This window comes from Phragmites australis, chromosome 15 (genome assembly GCF_958298935.1).
Source record: "Phragmites australis chromosome 15, lpPhrAust1.1, whole genome shotgun sequence".
Lineage (NCBI taxonomy): Eukaryota > Viridiplantae > Streptophyta > Magnoliopsida > Poales > Poaceae > Phragmites > Phragmites australis.
Genome location: NC_084935.1, coordinates 4,709,061 through 4,734,576, shown reverse-complemented (window position 1 = coordinate 4,734,576; position 25,516 = coordinate 4,709,061). Strand labels below are relative to the sequence as shown.

Below are 25,516 nucleotides of genomic sequence, written 5' to 3'. Positions count from 1 at the left end.
GCCTAGGATATTAGATGCAATTTCACATTTCAATCTCAGAACGAAGTGCTTCATTTTGGTCGGTGGCATGATGGGCAGTGATAGTGAGGTAATGAAGCTCGTCATGTAGTGTGTGTTTTGGTGCTTCCCTAAATGCGTAGAGGCCTTCGGGCATTGTAGGCCCGTGATTAGCGTTGATGTCACTTTATTGATAAGAAAGTACAAGGGTGCTCTGATGATTGTTGTTGGCATCGATGTGAAGGATCAATTTGTCCCCCTAGCATTTGTGTTGACAGAAGGAGAGAGGAACAATAGTTGGTTTTGGTTCTTGTATTTGGTTCGTCTTCATGTAATTGGAGCAAGACGCCAAGTCTGTATGATACCTCACTCAAATTGTAAACACCAAACATGCACATTTTTTACCTTTGCCATCCCTTCACAACGGAAGCAAGGAGATCTCCCATAAGGTTCACACAACATGCTATGCTTCCCCGCAGTTGCATAACGGAGGATCCACTAGATGTCTTCTGCGCATTTCACAGTTCTCTTTATCCGTCATTTTTGGAGGATTTGGTGGAGGAAGAACCCAACAAACAAAGTTGTCGTATGGCTTCGGATACTGATTAAACCATTTCACCTTCAAAATTCTAGGGTTATACATCTCAGGCCCATCAATCCATTGGAAGAAAAAGCGCATTTCCCACTCTTGCAAATTAATGAAACACAATATCAACAAAAGTAAAGAGATATGCTTCCACCCTAACCCAAAATAAATATACACTCACATGATAATCCTTGCATAGGTAGTAAGCGCAACCAACAGTATCTTCATGTAACGACTGAAGGACAACGATAGGTTTACCACAATCACAGATCGGGACGGGGAGAGCGGGAGGAATGGGGGCATCCTTGCAACTAACATCGGGATACTTTTGCCAATGTGTGTCCACTTTTATTTACACCACAAATTGGAAGTCATACCATACAAATGTACGAATACCAAACCATTACTATTTCAACGGGCACCAAAAATGTATACATTCATCACTACTAAATCCTACGCACTATATTAGAAACAGTTAATTTCGCACAACCACATACAAGAGTGAAATGGTCCCCCATACAAGAATAATAAACATGCCACATTAAACATTAAACACCAACAAACAAACAATAGCTAATCTTACCAAATTTTAATTTTAACATCGCCTAATCTCCAAACCCTAAGTACCCCAAAACCAACTAAAAGTATAGGGAAAATCGATATTGAATGGATGGAATAGAGTATTTATCTTCAATGTGTATTATCTAGTGAAATCTCCTTTGATTTGGGTCCAAAATTACTGAATTTGTTGAAAGATTTGGAGCAGAGGGAAGACGTGAGAAAACAAGCCTTGGAGAGGGAGAACAGCATGCGGGAGGGAAGGGCTGGTGTGGTCCACTATATACACCTCAGTCACGCCGAGGGGCTTGGCGTGACAGTCGGTCACGCCAAAACTACTGGCACTCAGGCTTGCCACGTCGGCTGGCTATCGCGGCATCGTGCTAGCGTGGCGCCTTGGTCACACCAAATAGGTTGGCGTGACATAGGTGGGAGGTCACATTGATGCCTTTGGCACGACTAAAGGGGCTAGTTTCTGAAAATTTAGTTTCCCATGTGTTGATAATAATATATTGGTTTTAAATATGATAAAATAAAAAATTCCCATCCCAAACCAGCCTACCTGCGCGGATAAGGCCACACGTGTGAGGCCAACACAGGGAGCGAAGACACGTGCGAGGGAACAAGAAAGGTGTTAGGAAACCTGAAGTTTGCAACCGAATGTGGGCTCATCTCGATCTCTTGAAAGATTTGATTCAATCTTTTAGAGGTTTTTGGCACTATATATACAGGACAGAACTCCTCATTGTAAACACAGATGAATAAAGAATAGTAGCTTTTCCCCTACATTGTGTCTCCTTTGCAATTTTTTTCTAGGGCGATCGTTGGACTACATCTGATAGCAGCGGTTTCTCAACACATTATCAGCACAAAGCTCTGCCGAAGACTAAGCTAACGGAACGAATCTACCTATAACCGATCTGAATTGCATCAACATCGTCGTCAAACGGGCAAGTCATGGCCTAGCCTATATGCCCTACGCGGCACAAATCTATTCGCAAGAATTAAAAGGTACAATCGATTCAGTACGTGTTCTTGCAACTATTGTTTTTGCTTTGGATCTGTACATCTGCGTGAATAGCATGACAATATGTGAACAATAGCATGAATAGCACATTGCAATGAATAGCATAGCAGAATAGTAGTGTGAACTGCATAGGCATGAACGCGGTGTAGAACTGGTGGGTCCCGTAGCTACCACCATGCCGCCGGCTGGAATCCAGCGACCGTCCCCCTGCACATAATCGCGGTGGCTTGAAGGCCACCGCCACAAATTGAAAAGAAGAAAGGGGGAAAATACAATTGGCATCAAAGCCGACGGCCTTCTAGGCCTTGCCACGCCGCCCGAAGCGGAACCACCATGCTGGCCACCTGAAGTGACACCGAGCCGAAGCGCTATTGCACCCCTTTGGAGCACCGCGCAGCCGTTTCGCCTATAGCCAAATGACACGTGCCCGCCGCCGTCAAATCGTCCGAAGTCGGTCTCCCACCGCGCGTTGCTGCCTTGAAACCGCCGCGTGCTGCCAAACCGCTTGCTACTCGTAGTGCGCCCGATAGCACAAGAAGCGCAATTGTGCCAGAGCATCGGTCGATGTGCCGCGCCAGAAGCACATGATGCCACATCGCCTACGAGCACGAGCCGCCCAAAGCAGCGTCGCCGGACCGCCGCGCCGCTGCACCCCTAAGGATCGCTGGCATCGCCCTGAGAATGCACCACCGTGCGCCCTGACCACGCCACCGCGTCTCCTGAAGCACACCACACCGGTGCCACCACGCGCCACCTCACCCACTGCACCGGCCGCCATAGCGCGCTTCCATCCCGGCTAGCATGCTAGCTTGCCATCACTCGAAGCTTAGTGCGCCGTCGGTCGAATGGCGGCCACCGAATGGGTTGGGTGGTGGTTAGGGTTTCAAAACCTTAGCCACCCCCATATCAATAGGAGGCGAACCAATCGGATGGGTTGGGCCGACCCAAAATGTAAACAAGAGTGCCCAATAGTTTGAAAATTTGGCGGAAAAAAAGGAAAATGGAAAAAAATTAGAAATTTTGCATTTAGCCCCTAGGTTTCCATTATTTGAGAGCAATCTCTGAATTTTTGTGTTTAGGCCCCTAGTTGTTCTGGAAATTATACAGAGGTTTTGTTTTTGCATAGAAGTACCTCTAGAATTCAAATTTTGTATCAATTTTAGCAATTATGCATTACTTAATTATGTTATTATTGTTTCTATGCTTTTAATTTTGTTTTTACTATTTAAATTGCCTATTATGCATTTAAATTCAGTAAATATCAAATAATAGCATAGAAAATGTCGAAAAAAATTTACAGTAACCTATTTAGAAACATGATGCTACTTTACTAGTAGTAATGCTTGCATTATTAAATATGTGGATGACTGACATTACGAACAAGGAGTTCGCTGAGTTTAGTGCTAATGGCCGTAACTATCTCACTTCGGCGTTGGATGTCTGGATTGTACTTGAAGCGAAAAGGCTATGCACTGCCATTGGCCTAGGAACAAGTAGTGCAATAGTTCTCACAGAGGATGAAAATTATCAAGCACTTCATTTTCTCCACCAGCATCTCTCTCCCACTTTGAAGGATGAGTACATGGAAATGACCAGCGCCAAGGCACTATGGGACACACTACAGGAGCGTTTTGAACGTCTTAAGTACACCATCAAACCTCTTACAGAGCAAGAATGGGTCCGGCTCCGTTTATGTAACTACAAGCATGTCAAAGAGTACAACTCTGCATTGCACCACATTTGCACATTCATGTATCTATGTGAGAAAGAGATCACAGAAGAGGAGAAAATTGAGAAGACTCTCTCCACTTTCCACCCGAATATGGCAGAATCTGCACGCAATCAATGTCAATCGAAATACAAGAAGTATTCTAAATTGATTCACATATTGTAGCTTTATGAAGTTCATGATGAAGTCATAAACAAGAACTTCTTATCCCAGCCGAAAGAGAAGAGAAGTGGCATAGAAGTCAATCACAACTCTTTCAAAGCACGCAAGAGCCATAATAAGAAGCGAGGGAATGGAGGAAGGAAAGTGGTGACATACAAGGTTAAACCTGGTGATGATAATGACAAGACAATGAAAGAAGTCAAATCATATGGTGAGCAGAACCAGAATCTGCAAAGCATCAAAACATGTTGTGGAAGTATACCAGAAGAAGTAAAAGGAGAGCTAGAAGCACACCTCACCATCACAGTGGTGATGGAGGTGGACAAAGTAGCCACAATTGAAAGTGTATCTTCTCATATGAAATTTGATGATGCTCCCACACTTGTAGTAAAAGACCTCCCAATAAAGAACGTAGAGGCTTTTACTTTGCCGTCCTCCACTGCTATAGAAAATGCCATAAAGGATGAAGCGAAAAAAAAGCTATTGAAGAAGAAGTGGTACCATATTTTGCATACTCTCTCTAGAATTAGAGTAATCAACTATTTATTTTGTTGCTGAATTTAGAAGCATTGAATAAATAAATGAAAACTCTAGAAGAGCGAGCTTTGGTGCAAACAATATTTTTTTCGATATTTATAGTGGAATCATAAACACTATCCTAAGAGAAAATATGCATTTTCAGTCTATTAGAAATAGTTCTAAAAATCTGATGACTATTACTGGTAGTGATAATTGTATTGTAGGTTCTAGAAGAGTCATAGTCATACTAGCTATGGGATCTACTTTGCACATTAAAGAAACATTGTTGTATCCTGAATCTAAAAAAATCTCTTAAGTTTTAAAGATATCTGCGCTAACAATTTTCATGTAGAAACTGATTAAGAAGATAGTAGGAAACAGCTACACATCACTAAGCGTGATAATGAAGTAAGAATACTAGAAAAAACTTTCCTGCACGAGTAGTGGCTTGTACTACATTTGCATTAAAACATCTGAAGTGTTCATTAACTTAAAGATTGTGTTTTGTAGTACAGAATTATTCTCCCTATGATATGATAGATTTGATCACCCTGATCTTTGAATGATGAGGAACATAATTACTAACTCACGATGCCATGGCATTAATGTATAGAATTTTCTAAATTATGAAGATTTTGTATGTCATGCATATGCTATCGAGAAATGAATAATAAGACCGTCTACTTGGAAGGTACAAGATGAAATCCCTGCATTTCAGGACCGAATCAAGGGGATATTTGTGGTCCTTTTTGCCACTATTTGGCCTGTTTCGATACTTGATGGTATTGATAGACGCATCTTCGAAGTGATCGCATGTATGTCTATTATCTACTCGCAATCACGCCTTTGCAAAGTTGATCTTGCAGATCATACAAATCAGGAATATTTTTCCTGACAATCGAGTAAAATCTATTAGAATGGACAACGCTAGAGAATTTACTTCTAAATCGTTTGATAATTATTGCACTAGTATGGGAATTAAAGTTGAACATTTTGTACCGCATGTCCACACTTAGAATGGACTAGCCGAAGCAATGATAAAAGGAATAAGATTCATTGCTAAACCTTTGTTGCGGCACTATAATTTGTCTGCTACATGTTAGGGACATGAAGTTTTACACGCGATAGCTCTCATTAATTATAGACCATCTCCATATTAGCATCCATTCACCTATGAAACTGGGATAATTCTAAAATTTTTCTACTTATACAAATTTGGATGTGTGATTTATATGTCAATACCACCACCACAGCGAACCGCTCTGGGACCTTGCATACAGCCCGCTTCACTGACTACATATTTGATGAAAATAATTTTCTGTCATTAGAGGAAGAAAATATACCCTTGGATGAAAAATATTACGAAATTATTTGACAGGCCAAAGGAATTATAACACATGATCCTCGCATTAGTGAAGCAAATGATGAAGTACAGAAAATTATCGATTTGCATAAATGTGCAAACAATCTACCTGATCATTTTTATGATTTGATGAGCGTGACTAAGTCGCATGTACCTGCACACAATACACCGAAGAGGGTGAAGGTATCCAAGGAACGTACCCCTCATTTTGTCCTAGGAGCTCCAAAAAATAATAAAATAACAAGAAATTCGGTTCCTCAAGTCCCAAATAGCCGGACACGTTTGACGAATATGAGGAATAAGAGCTTACCACATCCGATCACAAAAATACCCTAAAGGAAAAAGAAGGAGAGCCAGTTGAGACTTGGCGATGATATGAAACCTCAGAAAGTAGGTATACTAGATTTTAATCTTCCTATGCAGTAAGAAAATAGAAAAAATACGCGCGCTAAAATTGATGCTGGTAAACTAAAAAACCTTGCACTAAAAGTAAGAAATGATGAAGAGCAAGATGCAGAAGCACATAAAAGTGTAACCTATGATGAAATAGCAATAAACTATGTGAATTTTAAGGAATCCTAGAACAAAGCAATCACAATAGTTAACACATACTACACAAATAAAATTGGCACATCTATAGATAATGACCCTAAGCATGCATCGCTCATTGAATGTAGAATGGGGTTAGATTGGAAAGACTGGTGGAAGGCAATAATAGCTGGACTGTTGTCCCTGAATAAAAGAAAGGTTTTGGGCCAGTATGCCGCACACCTCCCCCACATCAAACCAGTATGATACAAATGAGTTTTTGTTCGTAAGAGAAATGAAAGGAATAAAATTATGAGGTATAAAGCATGACTAGTGGCACAAGATTCCACTCAACAACCAATCGTTGGTTATGAAAATACCTATTCTCCGATGATGGGTGACATTACCTTTAAATATTTGATCTCAATGGTAATCAATCTAGAATTAAAAATAAAATTAATGGATGTTGTGACCGTATATCTTTATAGGAGTCTTGTTTCGAACATTTATATGAAAGTACTTGAAGAAATACCATTGTCGAATCATGATAGAAGAAATAGACATCTTTATAGCGTATAATTGAATAAATCGTTGTATGGGTTGAAATAGTAGGATCCCGAAATGAATTTTTGCATACGAAGATTATCTGAATATCATCGGTACACAAGAAGAAATTGAATAAGCAAGCTTGTACTTGAAGTCTGAATTTGAAATGAAAGATTTAGGTAAAATCATGTTTTGCTTAGGCCTGCAGCTAGAGCATGTGGTAGATGGAATCTTTATACATCAGTCAAATTACGCTGAGAAGGTGTTAGAGCAGTTTGATTTTAAAAAATTATTTCCCGCCAAAACCCCTATAACCGGAAGGTCATTGCAAGCAGATCAAGATCCTTAGAGACCTAGAGAAGAGGGGGAGGAAGTATTAGGAATGGAATTTCTATACTTAAGTGTAATAGGTGCTCTGCTCTGATGTATCTGGCTAATTGCACCAGGCTAGACAAAGTGTTTGCAGTAAACCTGCTTGCACGATACAATATAGAGCCCACTAAAAAATATTGGAAAGGCTTGAAGGATATTCTGCGTTACTTGCAATATAGTAAAAATACGGGTCTGTTCTACAGAAAAAATCCGGACCTAAGTCTTATTGGATACGCAGATGATGAGTATCTGTCAGACTCGCATAGAAAGAAATCACAGACTGACTATGTTTTTCTATGTGGTGGAACTGTAATATCCTAAAAATCATCAAAGCAAAATCCTGTGTCTATTTCGACGAACCACTCAGAAAATAATAGCTTTATATGAAGCCGCACAAGAATACGTATGACTTAGAAGAGTGATCAATCATATCCAGCAGTTATGTTGTTTAAACACTACTAACACCTATACCATTATCTATAAAGATAATGCTACACGTGTTACACAAGTGTAATCTTAGATATGTGAAAAGCAACTTAACGAAGCATATTAACCCTAAGTTCTTTTACGCTCATCAATTACTTAAGATGAATAAAATAAAGGTAATGTATACTAAGTCATATGAGAATCTTACAGGTTTATTCACTAAGTCTCTCTGTACATCTTTTTTAAAAGATGTGTTTATGGCATTAGGATGATGAGGCTTCGAGAGTTGCATATTTTAGTGAGAGAATTTTTATATAATACCGATATGAAGAATTAAATCTTAGTTAAGAAGATTAAGTGCCTAAAAGTTAATCATGAATATTATATGAGGTATTTTAGGTGGATTATACTATTTTTCCTTAGACGAGTTTTCCTTAAGTTTCTCATGTTATGATTTTTAACGAGGTAATTCATGGGACTATACCACGAGCTATGTACTCTTTCTTTTAATTTTTTTTTCACTGAGTTTTTAGAGAGTTTTAATGAGACATATGCATTTTGCGCGAAGTGCCAAAGTGGAGTGTTACAAAACCTAAAGTTTGCAATTAAATATGGACCCGTCTCGATCTCTTGAAAGATTCAATTATATCTCTTAGAGATTTTTGATACTATATATATATATATATGAGGTAGAATATTTTATTGTAAACATTGATGAATAAAAAATAAGCATGTTTATCTTTACATTATATCTTTTTTATAATTATTCTCTTTGAAGATCGTTAGACTATACTCAGTAGCGGCGATTTGTCAAAAAAAAAAAGACTAAACGTGGGAAAAGTGGCCATGGAACGGGAGGCCAGAGCGGAAAAAGCTCGCTGCTAACCGGTAGCCGTGCCGCCGATGCAAACGTCTTTGGACGGGACGGGACGGGAGAGCTAGCGCGGACGAGAGCTTGATGGGGATGGAGACGGCAGCCGTGCTGCTCACCGATGCGAACGTCTCTGGCTGCGTCCGGGGACGGTCACGTCTCTATAGATAGTTTTCGGCTCTGGAAGCACGGGGGAGCTGCGGATAACGAGCTGTGCGTTCAGCCGGTGGGGACCTGAGATTTTTATCCGTCTGCGTTTTCCATTCGCTGGGCGATGGCGGGATCAGAGCCAAATTTAGGGAGCTTAACTTCTTTATTATCCTTACTCTTCTTTTTTTTCTCTCTCTCTTCCGTCCTTCTTCTCCTTTTCTTCATATTTCTTTTTTATAAAAAAATTATAGAGGGAGCTCTCAAGTATTTTCAAAAGTAGAAGGCAAGCCCCTTAGCTCTCCGTTGAATCGGCTCCTGTCGTTGGGGAAACGAAATGTGTTGAGTGCGACCTGGAAATTGTGTTTCCTCGACTTCATATTACAACCGTAGTATGTATATATGTTCATCTACCATTTCACCCCCAGAAAACGACTAAAGACAAGTTTTAGAAAATTGCTGGTAAATGTGTCGTCATCAGCATAAGCTATTCCACTTTTGGTGATAAGGTCACTCCTAATCACTACTTATATAATCGTCTTTTATACCGACTCATCACTGTCAGTTTCTAATAGATCAGCAGTGATGAAGCATCACTGTCGGTTCACAAGCTACACAGAAAAATTAGGCATCACAGCTTATGAGCCGGCAGTGATACTATCATTGCCGGTGGATAATATGAACCGGCAGTGAAGGTTAAGCCAGGCCTGAAATTTTAATCGAATTCAGTTTTGGAACGTCTCACATCCGACCGTACCGGCTCTATCTCTTCACGCCGCAACCGCCTAATTTTTCTAAGTCCTCACCCCTCCCGTCCTCACCCCCCCCCTATCTCTCCCATCGGCCGGCCGGATTGGGAAGGTGGCCGGCCATACAGTGGGGAGCTCACCGGCGGGCTTCTTCATGCGCACGTAGGAGAGAGGGAAAGGGAGACTGGCTAGGGCGAAGGGAATCTCCAGCGGCGGCGGCGGCCTGAGGCGCGAGACGGCGGCTGAGTGTAGACCGGGGTCGCGGCGAGGCTCACCGCGATGGCGCAGGATAGGAAGGCCGGGGCGGACGGGGCCTCCATAGCGAGCACGGTGGCCTCCGACGAGATCCACTGCGACCTCCATAGCGAGCACGGCGGCGAGGAGATCCACAGCGTCCCCGAGAGCTCCCGCCTACGTCATCCCAGAGAGCTCACGCCTTCAGCACGTAGCTTGCCGAGGTCGGCGTCCCTGAGCGCGAGCGCCGGTTCCCGTTCTGCGTGCTCAGTGGCGTGGTTTGACCACGGGTGGATGTTCTATGATTGCTCGACGGTAATCACTGTTTGTTATGTGAATGTTCTGTTATTGCTTTAATTTGATAGTGATTTTTGTGAATGTTTGCTAGTTTTGTTCTGTGAATGTGCTCTCGGCTAGCTTGTGATTTTTGTGAATGTTTGCTCGACCCGGCAGCAGTGGCGGCGTGAGCATTGTGTCGAGCAGCGGCCGAGGCGAGCGGCGGCGACGGAGTGGGCGTGGCCGATGGTGATTTTTTTAATTTTTTTGTTTTTGAAAACTGGCAATACTGTCGGTGGACAACAGACGATAGTGATAACAATTGGACTATCACTGCCCGTTGCGTACTACCGGTTCTAAAACCGGTAATGAAAGCCAGTTTGGAACCGACAATTAAGGACTGTTTTGTAGTAGCGAATGCATTTTCTTAGGTGCTGTCTAAGAGGAGAGAAAATAAGAAATTGATATATTTTTAGTTTCTGCAAAATGGCAATACTACATATGGACAACAGGTGACAGTAATAGCAATTGGATTATCACTGCCTGTTGCGTACTGTCGGTTCCAAAACCAGCAGTGAAAGCCAGTTTGGAACCGACAACGAAGGACTGTTTTGTAGTAGTGAATGCATTTTCTTAGGTGGTGTCTAAGAGGAGAGAAAATAAGAAATTGATATTAAAAAATAAGCTTTTCAGTGTATGCATGTTTTTTTCTAGTTTTTTAAGGTCTCTTAACATAATTTATGGTCTCACAATTGTCTAGGATTACTAAAATGTTACTCATCCATTAAAATTTTTTGAGTATGGCAAATTTTGACCTTAACCAGCCAATCAATTGGGAGTAGATTGAAGAGTTTGATGGACTTGTTATTGATCTCAACCACGATCTTGAGTGGGATGAAGGTATATTTCTATTTTTTGGTTTTGTTTCGTGCTTAAGGAAAATATGGTGTAGGAGATGGAGCTGACAATAATGGACGAGGAGATGAAGGTGACAATTGTGGTGGGGGAGATGTACCCGAGGAACAAGAAGTTGTTGGCGATCAAGGAGAAGGAGATGGTGGCGAGGAACAAGAAGTTGCCAGAGATCAGGGAGAAGGAGATGATGCTGGCGCACACGGGACACTCGGGCTCGCCGGCGCACACGACACGCTCAGGCTCGCCGGCCGCGAGCGCACCAGACTCGAACTCGTCGGCCGAGGTCACACCGGGTTCCGCGTCTCAAGCGAAGGTAACACCGGGTTTCGCATCTCAAGAGAAGGCAACGCTGGGCGCGGCCACAAAACGCTTGGCCTAGTAGGCCGCGGGCGCAACAGTCTCGGAGTCTTTGGCCGAGTTCATGCCCGCATCGGGGTATCCGGTGAGGGCAACGATGGGCTAGGGCGCTCTGGCCGCAGTCATGGTACCCGACTTGGACTCGCTGGCCGTTGTCGTGCCGGCATCAGGGACTCAAGCGTAATGAAAACTAGGCTTGGCTGTGCTGACCGTGGTGAAGCTGGGATGGCAATGGCCGGACGCGACGTGGCCGGGATGACAGCGGTTGGAACTGAAACGAGTAAGTTTATCATTCCATGTTTACGCTAGTTGTAGTTCATGCATTAGCTGTAGAAATATGAGTAGTTTATCATGAATTAGCTGTAGAAATATTCATATTCACTGTTGTAAAATTAGGAATATGAGTAGTTCATGCGTGTACTACTGAACTATGTCTTGCGTATCTCTTGAACTATGTCTTGCCAGCGATCAAACAGAGATGGACAGCAGATGATATTAGTACCCCTATTTTCATCCAGCAGGACAATGCTAAGATGCATGTTGTAGTAGACGACGTCGACTTTTGTATGCGGCATCGGCAGATGGTTTTGACATAAGGTTGATGTGCCAACCGCCTAAATCCCCCGATCTCAATGTGCTCTACCTTGGTTATTTTGCGGCCATCCAGGCCATATTTCAAAAGTCCTCTCCCACTAGTGTTGAAGACATTATTGCCAAGGTAACCAAAGCCTACGACGAGTATCCAATTGATAGGAGTAACCGTATTTTCCTAACTCACCAAGCTTGCATGAGAGAGATACTATGGCAAAAGGGGGGACAACATTATAAAATTCCACATTTGAAGAAGGAAGCTTTGGAGAGGAATGGTGTTCTTCCGGTTAGGTTACAATGCGAGGCAAAAATTATGAGCGAAGCGTTACAATTTGTCTCTTAGATGTAGATCTGTTATTTCTGTTTTTGCAATTGTAACCGAACCATGATTGAATTTTGTAATGTTATTTCTGTTATCAAGCATCACCGACAGTGTCCGACGCCATGACATCGACATGGACCAAGTCCTTTGCAACTTTTCCACAACGATTCCGGGACACACCATGCTGCCAGAGCGCCTTCCTCTGGAAGCATCACCCTGCAATTAAATTTCGTATCCGTATATCCAAGCGTTGATGGTGTACTCGCTGTGAACGCGTTTGCAACGAGAGCACGGTGTCAACTGACGGCAATGAGCGCAAGGGCCTTCGAGCGAGCAGCGATAGCAGCCAGCTCTCATGCCGGACAACCACTCAGAGAAATCCTCCTCGTCGAGCTCGTTTAGCCAATCATGGGTGGCGTCATGGGAGTCGTCCTGGTGTGCGACGAGTACACCATCGTGAGTGACGTCTTGGTGCGCGACGACTACGCTGGCGTGGGCGCCGTCGAAGAAGCCATCGACTTGCGAGACGAGGAGGCCGTCCCGGGCGCCGTCGACTAGCGAGACGAGGAGGCCATCGTGGGCGTCGTCGACTTGCGAGACGAATAGGTCGTCGTGGGCGTCGGCCAGTTGCGAGTCAAGGTTGCCGTCCAGTCGTCGTCGACTTGCGAGATGAGGAGGCCATCATGGGCACCGTCAAAGGAGTCGCCGAGTCGTCGACTTGCGATACGAGGAGGCCGCCGAGGTAGCCGTCCTGAGCGCCGTCGACGTGTGCGACGAGAGGGACGCGGAGCTGGGCGCGGTCAAGGGAGTCGTCCGTGGCGAGGTCGAGCTGGTAGCCCATAGGGCCGTCCTGGCCACCGTCAAAGGTGACGTCCATGGCTCTGGAACCGTGGAAACGAGGAAATATAGACAGCATGCATGCAGCAGCATTAAGTGCAGGCATGTAGCAACGGTTCGCATGTAGGAGCTGAAACGGCGGCATCAGTGCTTCATGCTTAATACGACCTGTAACTTGGGAAGAAGTTCAAAAAATTATACACCCTGTATTGTGGGAAGAAGGGAGTAGTTTGTTTCATAAGAAACAAACTACTTCTCTCTCCTCTTTAAAATGCTTATCACATTAGCTTTTTATTTAGATAGACATTTGATTAATGTCTAAGAAATCAACATGGAGGGAGGTCTAAGAAAATCTAAGATATTCGTTATTTATCTTGGCATCATATCTTTTATGTAACTAGAATAATTTTTTTATGATCAACATTGGATACATGAGCCGCCATGGGTGCATGCAGCTACCATCGAAACCTCGAACGGAGGGCGAGTTTCAGTACTGCTATTCAGATTGATTTCCTTCAAACGGTTGGACCGTTCAGATAAAATATTTTGGTTTTGGTTGTCATTTTTTTACTTTTACGACCGGTGCGGTGCAGGGTTCAACTTAGGAGCGTAACGTTCCCAAGAGATTGTATGGATGAAGCCATGGCTCACAAAGGTCTCCATGTCTGGGGCAAGTTTCGCTGTGTTGCGACCCACAATATAATATCACGTGTAGAGATGTAAGTTTTGTATTTTCTAAGTTATTAGATTAATTTAAAATTTAATAAAATTAACCAAATATTTATTTCTGTCTAATTAAAATTTTAAAAATAAACTAAATAATAACTAAAACTAACATTTAAATATCCACTTAGACTAGCCAAGGGATTCCCTTTAGAGGTGATATTCCTGTCGTGAAGGAATTTTCGTTCCCTTCAGCGTTCCAACGATTTTTGCTTTATGATTTTTTTCACGACGGAATTTACAGAGTTATTCCCTTTAAAACGAGATTCTCTTCTTTCCCTTCACGATTCCCCTCGAAAGAAAACTGTTAAAAATAAGATAAAATAAAGAAATTAGGAACTAAAAAAAATCAAAAAAAAAACGAAATAAAAAAAATATAGCTAGAGATGGTCTTACATCCCGCCCCACGCTATGACCCACGTCTCGAACTCTCGACCCAATCGCTATGCATGGGGACGACGGCCGGACGGGACATCTGCACGAGCGCCCCATCCCATCACGTGATCGCACGCGTCTCCTAGAAGCAGCACGCGAGTCATTGTGCGCGCAATGAATTCAGCACCCCTAATCAAGCGCCAATTAACCACCTGAAGAGATTATTCAACCCATCTTCATTTGTTCAAATTTACCTGAACAAAAACTTACTGCTCCTGTGTTCCGTTATTTCAGTTCTTGTTTGTGGCCAAAAGTGCTCTTCGAAAGCTCAGTCCCCAGCTACCCTCCCGTCCCAAGTTGTAGTTGATTATTGCCTCATTAGCATCTGGGGAGTGCGACCATTATCACCGTTACCAAACATCATTAGTGCAGCAATAATTAATGGCGGATGCAAAAGAACCACATATGAAAGCTCATCCACCTCTCTCTTTTTCTTCCTCTTTCTCTTCTCTCTTTTCTTTTTTCTCCTCTACCTATGATAAAAAAAAATGTTAGGAAACTCATGAGGCTTCCATTGCCACTGGCAGGCCAATTATCAGTTGATTGTAGCTGGCGAGAAAGGCAAACAGTGAACATGTCTTTATTTTTCCATGACGGGGACATCTTTTGACAACAAGAGCCGTCGAGTTCTCCATCATACATGAGCGTACGATGTGTAGTGATAGCGCTCACGGATGACGAGTTAATAATAGAGAACCTTTATAGTACACCATGATACTAGATGATGGAGAATATCATTGTTGTGATACAACCGTCTATTTTAGTAGGTATTATTGTAATTATCTTGATACCCTTAGGGGTAATTACGTTATTGACTAACCGGACTTCGGACCTTCGCCACCTATTATCGATCGACTGACGGAGGATGGAAACCCTAATAAATGAAATGAACAGAATAAGTGAAAGCTTATCCGAAGAATAAATTAACATTTTGATCTTTTTTAATTAAACATATAATTTACAAGTTTATCATAGTTTTTTTTTTCAATCCTACCCTTATGATATCCATGATACTCTTTAATGATACACATGATACTGATAGGCGATAGAGTATCATTAGGCTAATCTAAACCACCGAATAAAAAAAATAGATGATATACACTTATTTAAATGTACTGTAAAAGTCCTCGATGGATTGTCCATTCCGTGCGAAACAACCAGGTTAATTAACGGTGCAGTTACCAGTTACCACTGCTCATGGAGCGGTGAAAACGAAGGTCGTCGCTTGGTGTGCAATCAACCGCGACGGCCTGCCTACGATGGAGATACCGGTAGCGATTGACAGGGGAGCCCTACGTGCCTTTTCCTCGAGTGTCGGAGACAGCGACTGTTGCTGGGCCCACGTGATGGTCACTGCTCAAAATTGCTTCTGTCCACATGCACGCACAAGCCTTCTCTCTCCGCTGATCAGCATCGTCGACTAATCAGCTCAGTTCCGTCTTAATTCATGGCAGGGGCCACCGCGCCACCGGTACGAAGCTGAAGTGCTCGCGCGAGACGATCAGATGAACCGAGCGAATCTGTTAATGCCTCACGCGCGGCGGCCGGAGCAGCAAGCAGCGGCGGCGAGCCGGCGACCTCCTGCCTGCAGCTTGCAGAAAGGTCGGTAGCGCGCGTCCCGAGGCCGTCAGCTCGTCGCAATCATGGAGGAAGACGCCGAGACGGCAGTGTCAGCGTCTAGCAGCCTCTGCCGGGAGCGTCGTCCAGCTTTTTTCCGAGAGCGTTGGTCCGTCGCGAGGGGAGAGGGGGGCGCGGACCACGCAGCGTAGCATAGCAGGACGATCGATCAAACATGCCGATGAGCCGGAGCATATAGGATGAGGCACATGCCGATGTCGTCCACTTTTCAGCGCTGCTAGGCGACACGCGGAATATTGGCCAACTATGGCTCGTGCCAAGGATCATGCTGGCGGGCCAGCCGGCGAACGTGCGCGCATTCGCCCGGGATCGGCACGGCAAGCCATTAACGCCTGTCGAACTGTGCAGTACTGCCGGGGCCTGTGCTCCTCCTTTTTTTTTTGACTGCGATGCAGGGCGGGGCGGTGCATTGGTTGAGCTGGATAAGTTTTTGCGAGACTTGATGATCGGAGTCTAGGTACCAGGACGAGGAAGTACCCGCGCAGAGATGACTCTTTATTTTTCTTTAAGGGCAGCTACGAGGAAGTACGCGCGCAGAGACGACCCTTTCTTTTTCTTTAACAGCAGCTACTAGCTCTAACTATTAAATTATATTTTTAAAAAATTTATATGTGTCTTATCGTTTAGAATTTCTCATATCTTACATAGTAGGAAGATGCTGAGGTGAGATCTGCTTGATGCTTAGAGCTATCTCTCGATGAAGAGCATCTAGATATAGCTCTTCAAGATTAATTCACTTCCAATCTGCAAAATAAAAGTTAACAACTAGCTCTTATCTTAATCTCCACTCATTTCTCTCTTCTCAACGTCTGCAAAATAAAAAACAGCTACCTCAACTATTGAAGCTGCCCTAAGCCAGATATAAAATGTAGTATTTCAACATACCCCTATACGCACACTGCATCCTATACATGCATATCAACATACACCTGTAATATATACCATATCACGTGTTTCTAAGATCGACGAAGTCACGTAGGTTTAGTAGGCAGCAGCTACGTCGTAGTCTTATTGTGGTTCACGTGTACATGCTAGTAATTTTTTTTGACGATCTACCGCAACCGGTTCACTCACTGCTCAGTACCGTTCCTGTCTGTCCGGCTGTCCCGACACACCTAAAGAAAGTGGCATCGCTTTCTGTTCCTCTACCGCGGCCGGCAAGGACCGGCCGTTCCGCAGGTCGTGTGGTAACAGTCACAACCGCCACGGCCGGCCGGCCGGCACGCCCGTACCTTTTCATCTCCCAGCTGAGCCAAGCCGAGCGTGACCGATTTATGGAACCCGGGCCTCAGCCCTCGGCTGGAGCTCGGCCCACAGCTTCCTACAGCCGTCCACACCCCAACGGCCCCAACCGCGATCTCACACGTGCAGCGTCCGCCAAAATCGTCCGCTGACGATCGACTTGGGCTAGCCTCCCGTCCCGTCCCGTCCGTCCATCGATTATTTTATATATTTTATTACTTTAATATTTTTATAATACAGCTATTCAAAACATTGCAGATCTAACTTACCTTCACTCATTTAACGAGTGAAAGTAAAATCTTACCTGTTGAACAAGTAAGATCTTATAGACACCGACGGTTAACGAATTAAATAATTAGAGAGAGAAAGTTCTTACCCGTTCAGCGGATGAGATCAAGTTCTCGCCGGCTGAGATGGGCGAGATATTTCTCTCTTCGGTTATTTAATTTGTTTACTGTAAGGGTTTATAAGATCTTATCCATTCAACAGGCGAGATCTTATTCTCACCCATTGAATATGCGACGGTAGGTTAGACGTGTGATTTTTAAAACGGTACTGTATTCTTGATAATATTAAAAAATAAAAAATCTATAAAATATAAGACCGCTCCACTCCACCACCGCGCCCCAGCCAGCCGGATCCCTCCTTAAGCGGGCCTTCCACTGCACCATCTCGGCTGGGCCGCCCGGGGAAGTAGGAGCTCATTTTTTTTTTTGGAAAACACAGACGAGCCGAGTTCTCCGAGATTTCCAACCTACCCAAGAAATAAGACTCTCTCTCTCTCTCTTCTTCTTTCTTCTTCTCCTACCATTTTTTTTCTTTTCTTTCTTCTCCCCCTCTTCTCTTCTTACCTCTCGCATACCAAAAATTGTAGAGTACTTGAAGGACTCTCAAGTATGCCCACCCCCACCTGCGGTGGATCCGCCGCTGTACCCAAGTCACCACAACTTCCATCACACCCTTACATTGGAACAAATTATCAACTTCGCCCAACGCTAGGATGCCCATGCTTCTCATCCTCTGAACCCAATCTTCTTGACGAACACTGTTGAGCTTTCTCTTCTCGTTCCTTTCCAGCCGCATCTTCACCCTCCCTCCTCGCTGTTCTGTCCACCTTTCCTGCATGGAACCTGGAACTAGACACGCCAGAACACCGTGTTGCCCTCCGTCACACACCTCAGATAGGAGAAATTCTACTGTGTAACCGTTACACAAATCAGTTTGTGTAACCAACCAACAAAAACAGCAAGTCTACTGATAACTTGATGCAGCTGCCCCCCGGTGACCTAAATCATTGCAGCCAGTGCCACCTTCTTCAGAAGACTTTTTTTTTTTGAACTATGCTCAGAGTCAGATAGACTAGCAAAGCAAGACGAACTGACGATGCTGAACCCGAGCAGAAATGCAGCGACATGGTCCTTACTGACAGGAGCTCAGCTTGGCCGTTACCAGGCATCAGTAGCAACCGGAGATGGGATATTGGAGTTAGAGATAAGAATAAATCTTCGATTTACCTTTTTTACATAGGGCTTTACATCGATCACGCACCATGATGCGGTGGTTATTGGTTTCGACTACACAAATGGTTTGATCAGCCACACTAGCTCGTCAGGTGTTAATTATTCCTAGGCACAAGAGAGATGGAGAGCAAAATGGGGATATGGCATAGGCGTCCTCCGGGAACATCACACGACATGTTAGAAATCTAGTAGCAGAGACTAAATCACAGTTTCTCGATTTGCTGTGAGATGGAATCATAAACTAATGGTGTTTCCAGTAGGTCCTCCAAATCAGCAACGTAATCGTCAGCCGCAGTCAAGGCCAATGTGCCGACTAAGGACTCTGGCAGTAGATACTCGTTAGAAACTGACATGCCCCGGCCCCCTTCCTCTATGTAGCTTGCGTTTCAGCGTTTTCTTCGATGAGCACAAGTGGTCAAGCTTTTCCTCTCACTTGTCTTGCTTTCTTCCTGTTACCGTAAAATCAGGCAACCAGCAATACAGGATTATCAGAGCAAGAAACAGAGGCAATGAAATATAACGGAATCGCTGAATCCATGCATCAAAGCCCAAAAAAAGGGTATATACTAATTCTGAAACAAAATTACCTCTCCTGAACCATGATTTTCGAACAACTTGCCGGATGTGGCGCTCATGCTTCTCTAACAGTTCATCAACCTTGTGTGACTGAGACAACAAAGGGCCTGAGTATTCAACCTTCTCTCCTTGGTCATGGTCACCCTGAAGTTTCAAATAGCACATTAGTTACAACTTTGTTAATATGAAAGAAGCAGAAGCAATCAAAATAATGAACGACCCACCTTGAAGCTATTCTTTGATGAGAGAGTATCCCCAAGATATATCGCATTCGAAAAGTTCTGAGAGTGGTAAGTGTCACAAGAATCAAATGAATCTGGACGCTCTAACTGGGACCACTTCTTCAGAACTGCACGCTTTGCTAAATCATGCGACTCTCGGACTTTGGAGTTGACACGTGCCATGTGTACATCTCTGTTAGGTAGTTCCCTCGAGCCAATGTTCTCTTTAGCTTGCAACTTATTGTCCTGATTGACCTCAAAAGTGAATTGGCCTCTTGAACTAGATCTGTTCCGTGATCTAGCAAAAGAACGGTCCTCTTGTGGTTTTTTGGCCCATGCAAAGCCACTAGATGATGAAACAATCAATGGCCCAGAGAAAGGGATTTCCTCTCGTGATTCATTCTTAACATGCCGAGCCCTTTCTTTAACTTGGGCCGCTGAAACTGGTTGTATGTCCGCAAACAGCCTAGCATCACCATTCAGTTTTGCACGATCCTGTACTGCACCATCCTTGCTCCCGTTTACACTAGTTTTGGACTCCTGAAGAAAGAAAGAAAAGCAGGAGATATTTGATGAATGATACTACCATCAACTTAAATATTCATACAGCTTGTCCAAGTTGGCCTGCTGTTAACATTTAGTGAAGACATCCAGGCATCCAGCCATTGAAAAAAAATTAATACCTTGCTATTCGTTTGCTTAGTGACTTCACTAATTTCTCTTGCTGCTCTGCTGAGCCTTGATGACTTCTTTGATGCTTCTGTCATATGCACTCTGCTACTGGCTTTTCTCCTGGAAAAAAGAAACAGAAAGAAAATTAAGGTTGTTATGATTGACTATTGCAGTGTTAGAAAAAAAATTGTTCAATTTCCTGTTGTCAAATTTCATACTGATAACAACCTAATATGTTTTAGTGTTGGGAGCTGCTCAGCAAATATGGTTTTAGATAATGGAAGAGTCTTCCGGCCTCTGCATCGCAAGATGCATACAGCCATATGGTGATTTTCAATTTGTGAAGCATACCCTTTAGAAGCAATACGGATTCTAAGTTTCAGACTTCTTTTTCTGCAATAAATTGATTCTGCATTTAACAAAGCCCACCTGCGCAAATCTTCCCGTAACTTTGCATCCATCTCCTTGTTGGGTGTGTACTTAGGCAAGCTTGAAGGTTCACACGCATAAGGTTTTGTCTTGAAAAACTGTACAAAAAGAAAGGAAATAAATCAGACAGTACTGTACCAGTTTGAGTGAATGTGCTATTCTTATAGAAATCACAATAGGAACAAAGAAGACTATGTTTGCTTACACTAAAACTAAAGATTTCTTGCCCATATATTAGTAACATGTAAAAAGATGGAATTGCCAAGCTAAATGCAAGTTACACCGACAATGATATTCAGCATTGCTGCTTGAAGATTTAGCATCGAGTAATACTGTATATCTGTCATACACTTGCACTACTATGTAGTATTTCCTAACTATACGAGTGAAAGAATAATATTCCATGCTGATGCATAACAAAAGAAAAGGGCAGTAGAACAGAATTAGCAAACTTGAACAAAACCAACAGCTTAAATTCCAAATATACCAGTTTTTCAATCATTCACCATCCAATACACAATAAGAACACAGGATATTACAGTCTTACCTCAGATGTAAGAGCACCTGACGCAGTACCACGCTTGTTGGGCTCCGCGGAGAGAAGAGTTTCTAGTAAATTCAATGCATTTTCTGGTACCTCTTTAAAAACATCTCGAAGAGTACTTGTATATGGATGATGCGGTTTAAATATTGTTGCATGAGGCAACTTCGACTTCTTCCAATAATCATCTGCAGGGGAACCACATAGCTTAAAAATCTTGTGCAATTGTTCCACCTGAAAATGAGAAAGATGTTACATACAGCAAGTAAATCCTTGAAAATTTAGAAATTAGGCCAAGCTAAATTGGGAAAAAAAAAAACTTTTAAGAGGAAGCAACGAAGCTTACATGTCTAGTGAATTAGGATAGGAGGAAATCAGCATGTACATAATTTGTTACAGAACCAGAACCCACAAAATATGAAGAATCCGGCAGATGCAATGCAATGAACTCTAGTAGTTAGTGTAACTGAATTAATTACCTCGGTTCTTCCCTGCAATATAGGTTTCCCATGAAACATCTCAGCAAATACACATCCAACACTCCACAAATCAACAGCTGCATCATAGTGAGTTGAACCTAGTAGCAGTTCAGGTGGTCGGTACCACAGTGTGACAACACGGCTGGTCAGAGGATGATTTTTGCTGGGATCGAAGTAATTAGCAAGACCAAAATCAGCTATCTTTAGAACCCCTTCATTATTAACAAGGAGATTAGCACCCTTGATATCGCGATGAACTACGCGATGTGAATGGCAATGCTCCAGCCCTGATAGTAACTGGTTCATGTAGCACTTGAGCTGAGATGTGACAATCAGAGAAAAAGTCAGGTCAACACAGTGTAATGTCAAAGTTGTACTGAAGGAAATAAATGTACTTGGATGTACATACCTGTGCTTCGCTGAAATTGATGTCCGGGGAGGAGCAAAGTCCAGCAAGATCGTGCTCCATGTATTCAAATACTAGATAAAGGCTGCATGATAGCCGAGAAGTAATCAAGCCTTCCAGTTTCATGACATTTGGATGATCAAGCCTTCTTAATATCTGTATCTCCCTTGCCATGAACCTAACACTTTCTGGCTCAAAATTGTCGAATCGCACCTTCTTCAGGGCAACAATCTTTCCATTATTAAGATCCCGTGCCCTGAATACACTGCTATATGTGCCTTGCCCAACCTACACAAACAGCGCAACAAACAAACATGGTCAGACCTTAATCAGCACGCAGCAAACATTTATTTAAAGAATATTTTTCATGTACATAAATTGAGAAAATAATGCAGGTTCACTAAGTGTTCAACATAAAAGACACGTTAGAAATTCTCAGAATTCACGAGTACTTACGATGGTACACCAGGAATTAAACATGAATTCCACAGTTTCATTACCCTTGTTGTAGAGATAAAACTAGCACAATAGTAGTACTAATTCGTTTCCCATTACATATCTCTATAACGAAGATGACATAGAAGAAATGGTATAAAGAGGTCAAATCCTACCAGCAAAGCATATCAACAATCGAGACGCCTAAAACATGTGATGCCTCATAGGAGGAGACACCAGATCTCCCATGTCACCTCCCTTTTATCCCCTTCAGTGTCATAACAATTACTCCTACCAATTATACTAGTTTATTATTCATGTCATAATCCATCACCCAACAGAGTATTAGTGTATTATTACTAACAAACACATGATATAAATTCCAGAAAGATACCTACCAATTCAACCAAATAATAATCCCAACAACTATCTTTCTACTAAAATTCCACATGCATGCAAAAAATTCCCAATGGAAAATGACCCACGAACTATTGAAATGAATTGAATCAACCAGGAAACCGCAACCGAAATGAATCACCCAGGAAACCTCAGCCGAAAGCTCCACAGTACCTTCCCCAGCTTCTCGAAGGAGTCGGCCTTGAGCGGGATCCACCCCTGGATGGCCTCCCCGGCGACGGCGCTGAGCCACGGCGGCCACCCAGCCGCCACCTGCTCGCCCTCCAGGCTCCTCCGAAGGCTCCGCAGCCGGAAGCTCCGGGACGCGGCCGCCACGGCGACGACGGCCTTCCCCGGCTCCTCCGCCTCGTCCTTGACCATCTCCGACCCCCTCGCCGCAGACGACGAGCTGCGCAGGGAGGACACCAACACGGACACCGCCGGCACCGGCAGCGGCGCTGCCGCGGGCTCCGGCGCGCGCGGCTGGCCCCTGTCCCGGAGCTCGCCGGACAAGTCAGCCGCCGGCGTCACCGAGACGACGTTCTTGGACGCGACGCAGCCCATCGCGGCGGCGCACTACCACCACCAAGCGCCACAAACCATGCGCCGAGCTCGCGCACGAACCAAGACCGCCGCCGCTTCACGCGTTCGCTCCTCCGCTTCTCTCAAGCCCCTCACTCTCGCATTGGGCTGAGCCGGCGGCCGCGGCACAAAGAATCGAGAACAAAAAACTTGACCCCTTCGCCCGTCAACCACAGGCGTCACGGGCGGGCCGGACACGGCACAGGTCAAGAACACGTCGGGATTGACTTGGAAGATTAATTAATGGCTCAACTAAGACGGAACGCGAGACATCATCAAAAAAGGCGAGACCTTGACGCAACCGACCGCACCCGTCGACGGACCACGACGGCGATATTTCCCCGTGATCGCGAGGGTAGGGGGGGGGGGTTTGGAGGAGCGAGCACAGGATAACCGTTGCGGCGAGCGAAAAAGGCAAGGCCTTTTGGCAACCGCGGCGCGCGACGGATCAAGAAGCCGCCAGAATCAGGCAGCCGAGTCCTCAATTCAGCAAAAACTGAACCGACGCAACAGCCAGAACGGCGAAATCACCATACCCCCGCCGCCAGCCGCGCCGCCGGGACAGATCAGGAAGGCCCCAGCCGCCGGGACACCGAAAGGGCAGAGACCGCAGATGGGCAGCTCGATCAGGGGAGGGGAGTGGAGCAGGGTGGGGCGGGCTCGCAGGTGGGGTGGGAATCAGGGATGCTTAAAAGGTCCACGCCACGGGAAGCGGGAGTGATGAGATTTTCCGCGCACGCGTCTCTTTTGTGAGGAGCGTCGTCGGCGTCGCGCTCTGCTCATCAGGAATTTTTTTTAACCTATTTATAATTAATATTTTAATAATAACCCGTCAGGTTCTATATTTTTAGAAACTGATTCATTTTGTCACGCCAGACAATTTGATGTGACTCACCACTTGATCACGCCACGGAGCCGGGCGTGACTGCGGTGCCGACGTGGCAGCCCTATGTTGCGTGCCGACGTGGCAGCCCTGTATGGCATTCTATCGCGCCATAGTGCCTGGCGCGACTCCAGTCGTGCCATGCGCCTTGGCGCAACTCAGGGCTGCTATGTCGACACGCCCACGTGGCACAGGGTGGGCCTCCCGCCGACGTGGCACCGCAGTCGCGCTCGGTTCCGTGGCGTGACCAAGTGGTGAGTCACGTCAAATCGTCTGGCGTGACAAAAGGGATCAGTTTCTGAAAATATAGATCCTAGCGAGTTATTATTAAAATATTAATTTTAAATAGGCTAAACAAATTCGCTCATCAGCGGCTCGGTGCTCTGCTCTTGTAGCGAGATTAGCGGGGGCGTAGGACACCCGGTGTCATCACCTTTTAATTTTGAGTGAATTATATAAAATTATAAGTATTATGTTATTTATAATATAAAATTATAGATATTATGTTCAGTAATATAAAATTGTAAGTATTATGTATTAATTTCATATAAAATCCGATTTTAATTGAATTTATCTAAAAGCGGTCTTATATTTCTTCTAAAATTATAGAGCTTTTTTACATGTTCTATAATTAATATGTAACATATTTTAATTATATTCATCTAAAAAAACTACATAAAATGTAAACTAAAATTCTCAAAAAAAATTACTTTTATAACTACTAACAATAGTTAGAAGTTAGAAATAATTTTAGAAATTAGTCTGTTATATAAGAAAAATATTAGTGAATTTTTTCATATTTATGGGGTTTTATTTGAAGTCATAACAATTGTTAGAAGTTATAAAAATAGCCTTTTAATAATTATATTTTAAATTCTATACATGTTTTTTAGTTGAATCTAATTAAAATAAGTTGCACATGAATTATGAAACACATTAAAAAAAGTTCTAGAATTTTTAGAAAACCATAAGATCATTTTTTAATGAATAACTAAAATTGATTTTTTTTTGAAATTAATACACAATATTTATAATTTTATATTATGAAACATAATATTTGCAGTTTTATACAATCCAGTATTTAATTTTAGATGACTTTGACATACTAGTCCTGGGTTTTGCAGGTATTTGTAATACCTTGGACGTCTATACCTGTGCAACTGTGCAAGTGTAAACAAGCATCGGAGTTCCTGTTTTGCTAAGTGCTCGGTGCTTCAGGTATGAGT

General features: G+C 43.6%; 1 protein-coding gene across 1 annotated transcript; it reads right to left on the bottom strand.

Annotated features, from left to right (window-relative positions):
- Positions 1–18,635: 18,635 nt before the first annotated feature.
- On the bottom strand, positions 18,636–24,153 carry LOC133892357 (protein IMPAIRED IN BABA-INDUCED STERILITY 1-like). The gene is made up of 9 exons (XM_062333075.1): positions 23,000–24,153; positions 21,998–22,282; positions 21,589–21,906; positions 21,116–21,343; positions 20,569–20,666; positions 20,151–20,259; positions 19,471–20,007; positions 19,258–19,390; positions 18,636–19,119 (listed from the first exon to the last, which is right to left on the bottom strand). Exons 1-9 carry the CDS (start codon positions 23,387–23,389, stop codon positions 19,100–19,102), a joined length of 2,118 nt encoding a protein of 705 aa, XP_062189059.1. The 5' UTR covers positions 23,390–24,153; the 3' UTR covers positions 18,636–19,099.
- Positions 24,154–25,516: the final 1,363 nt, after the last annotated feature.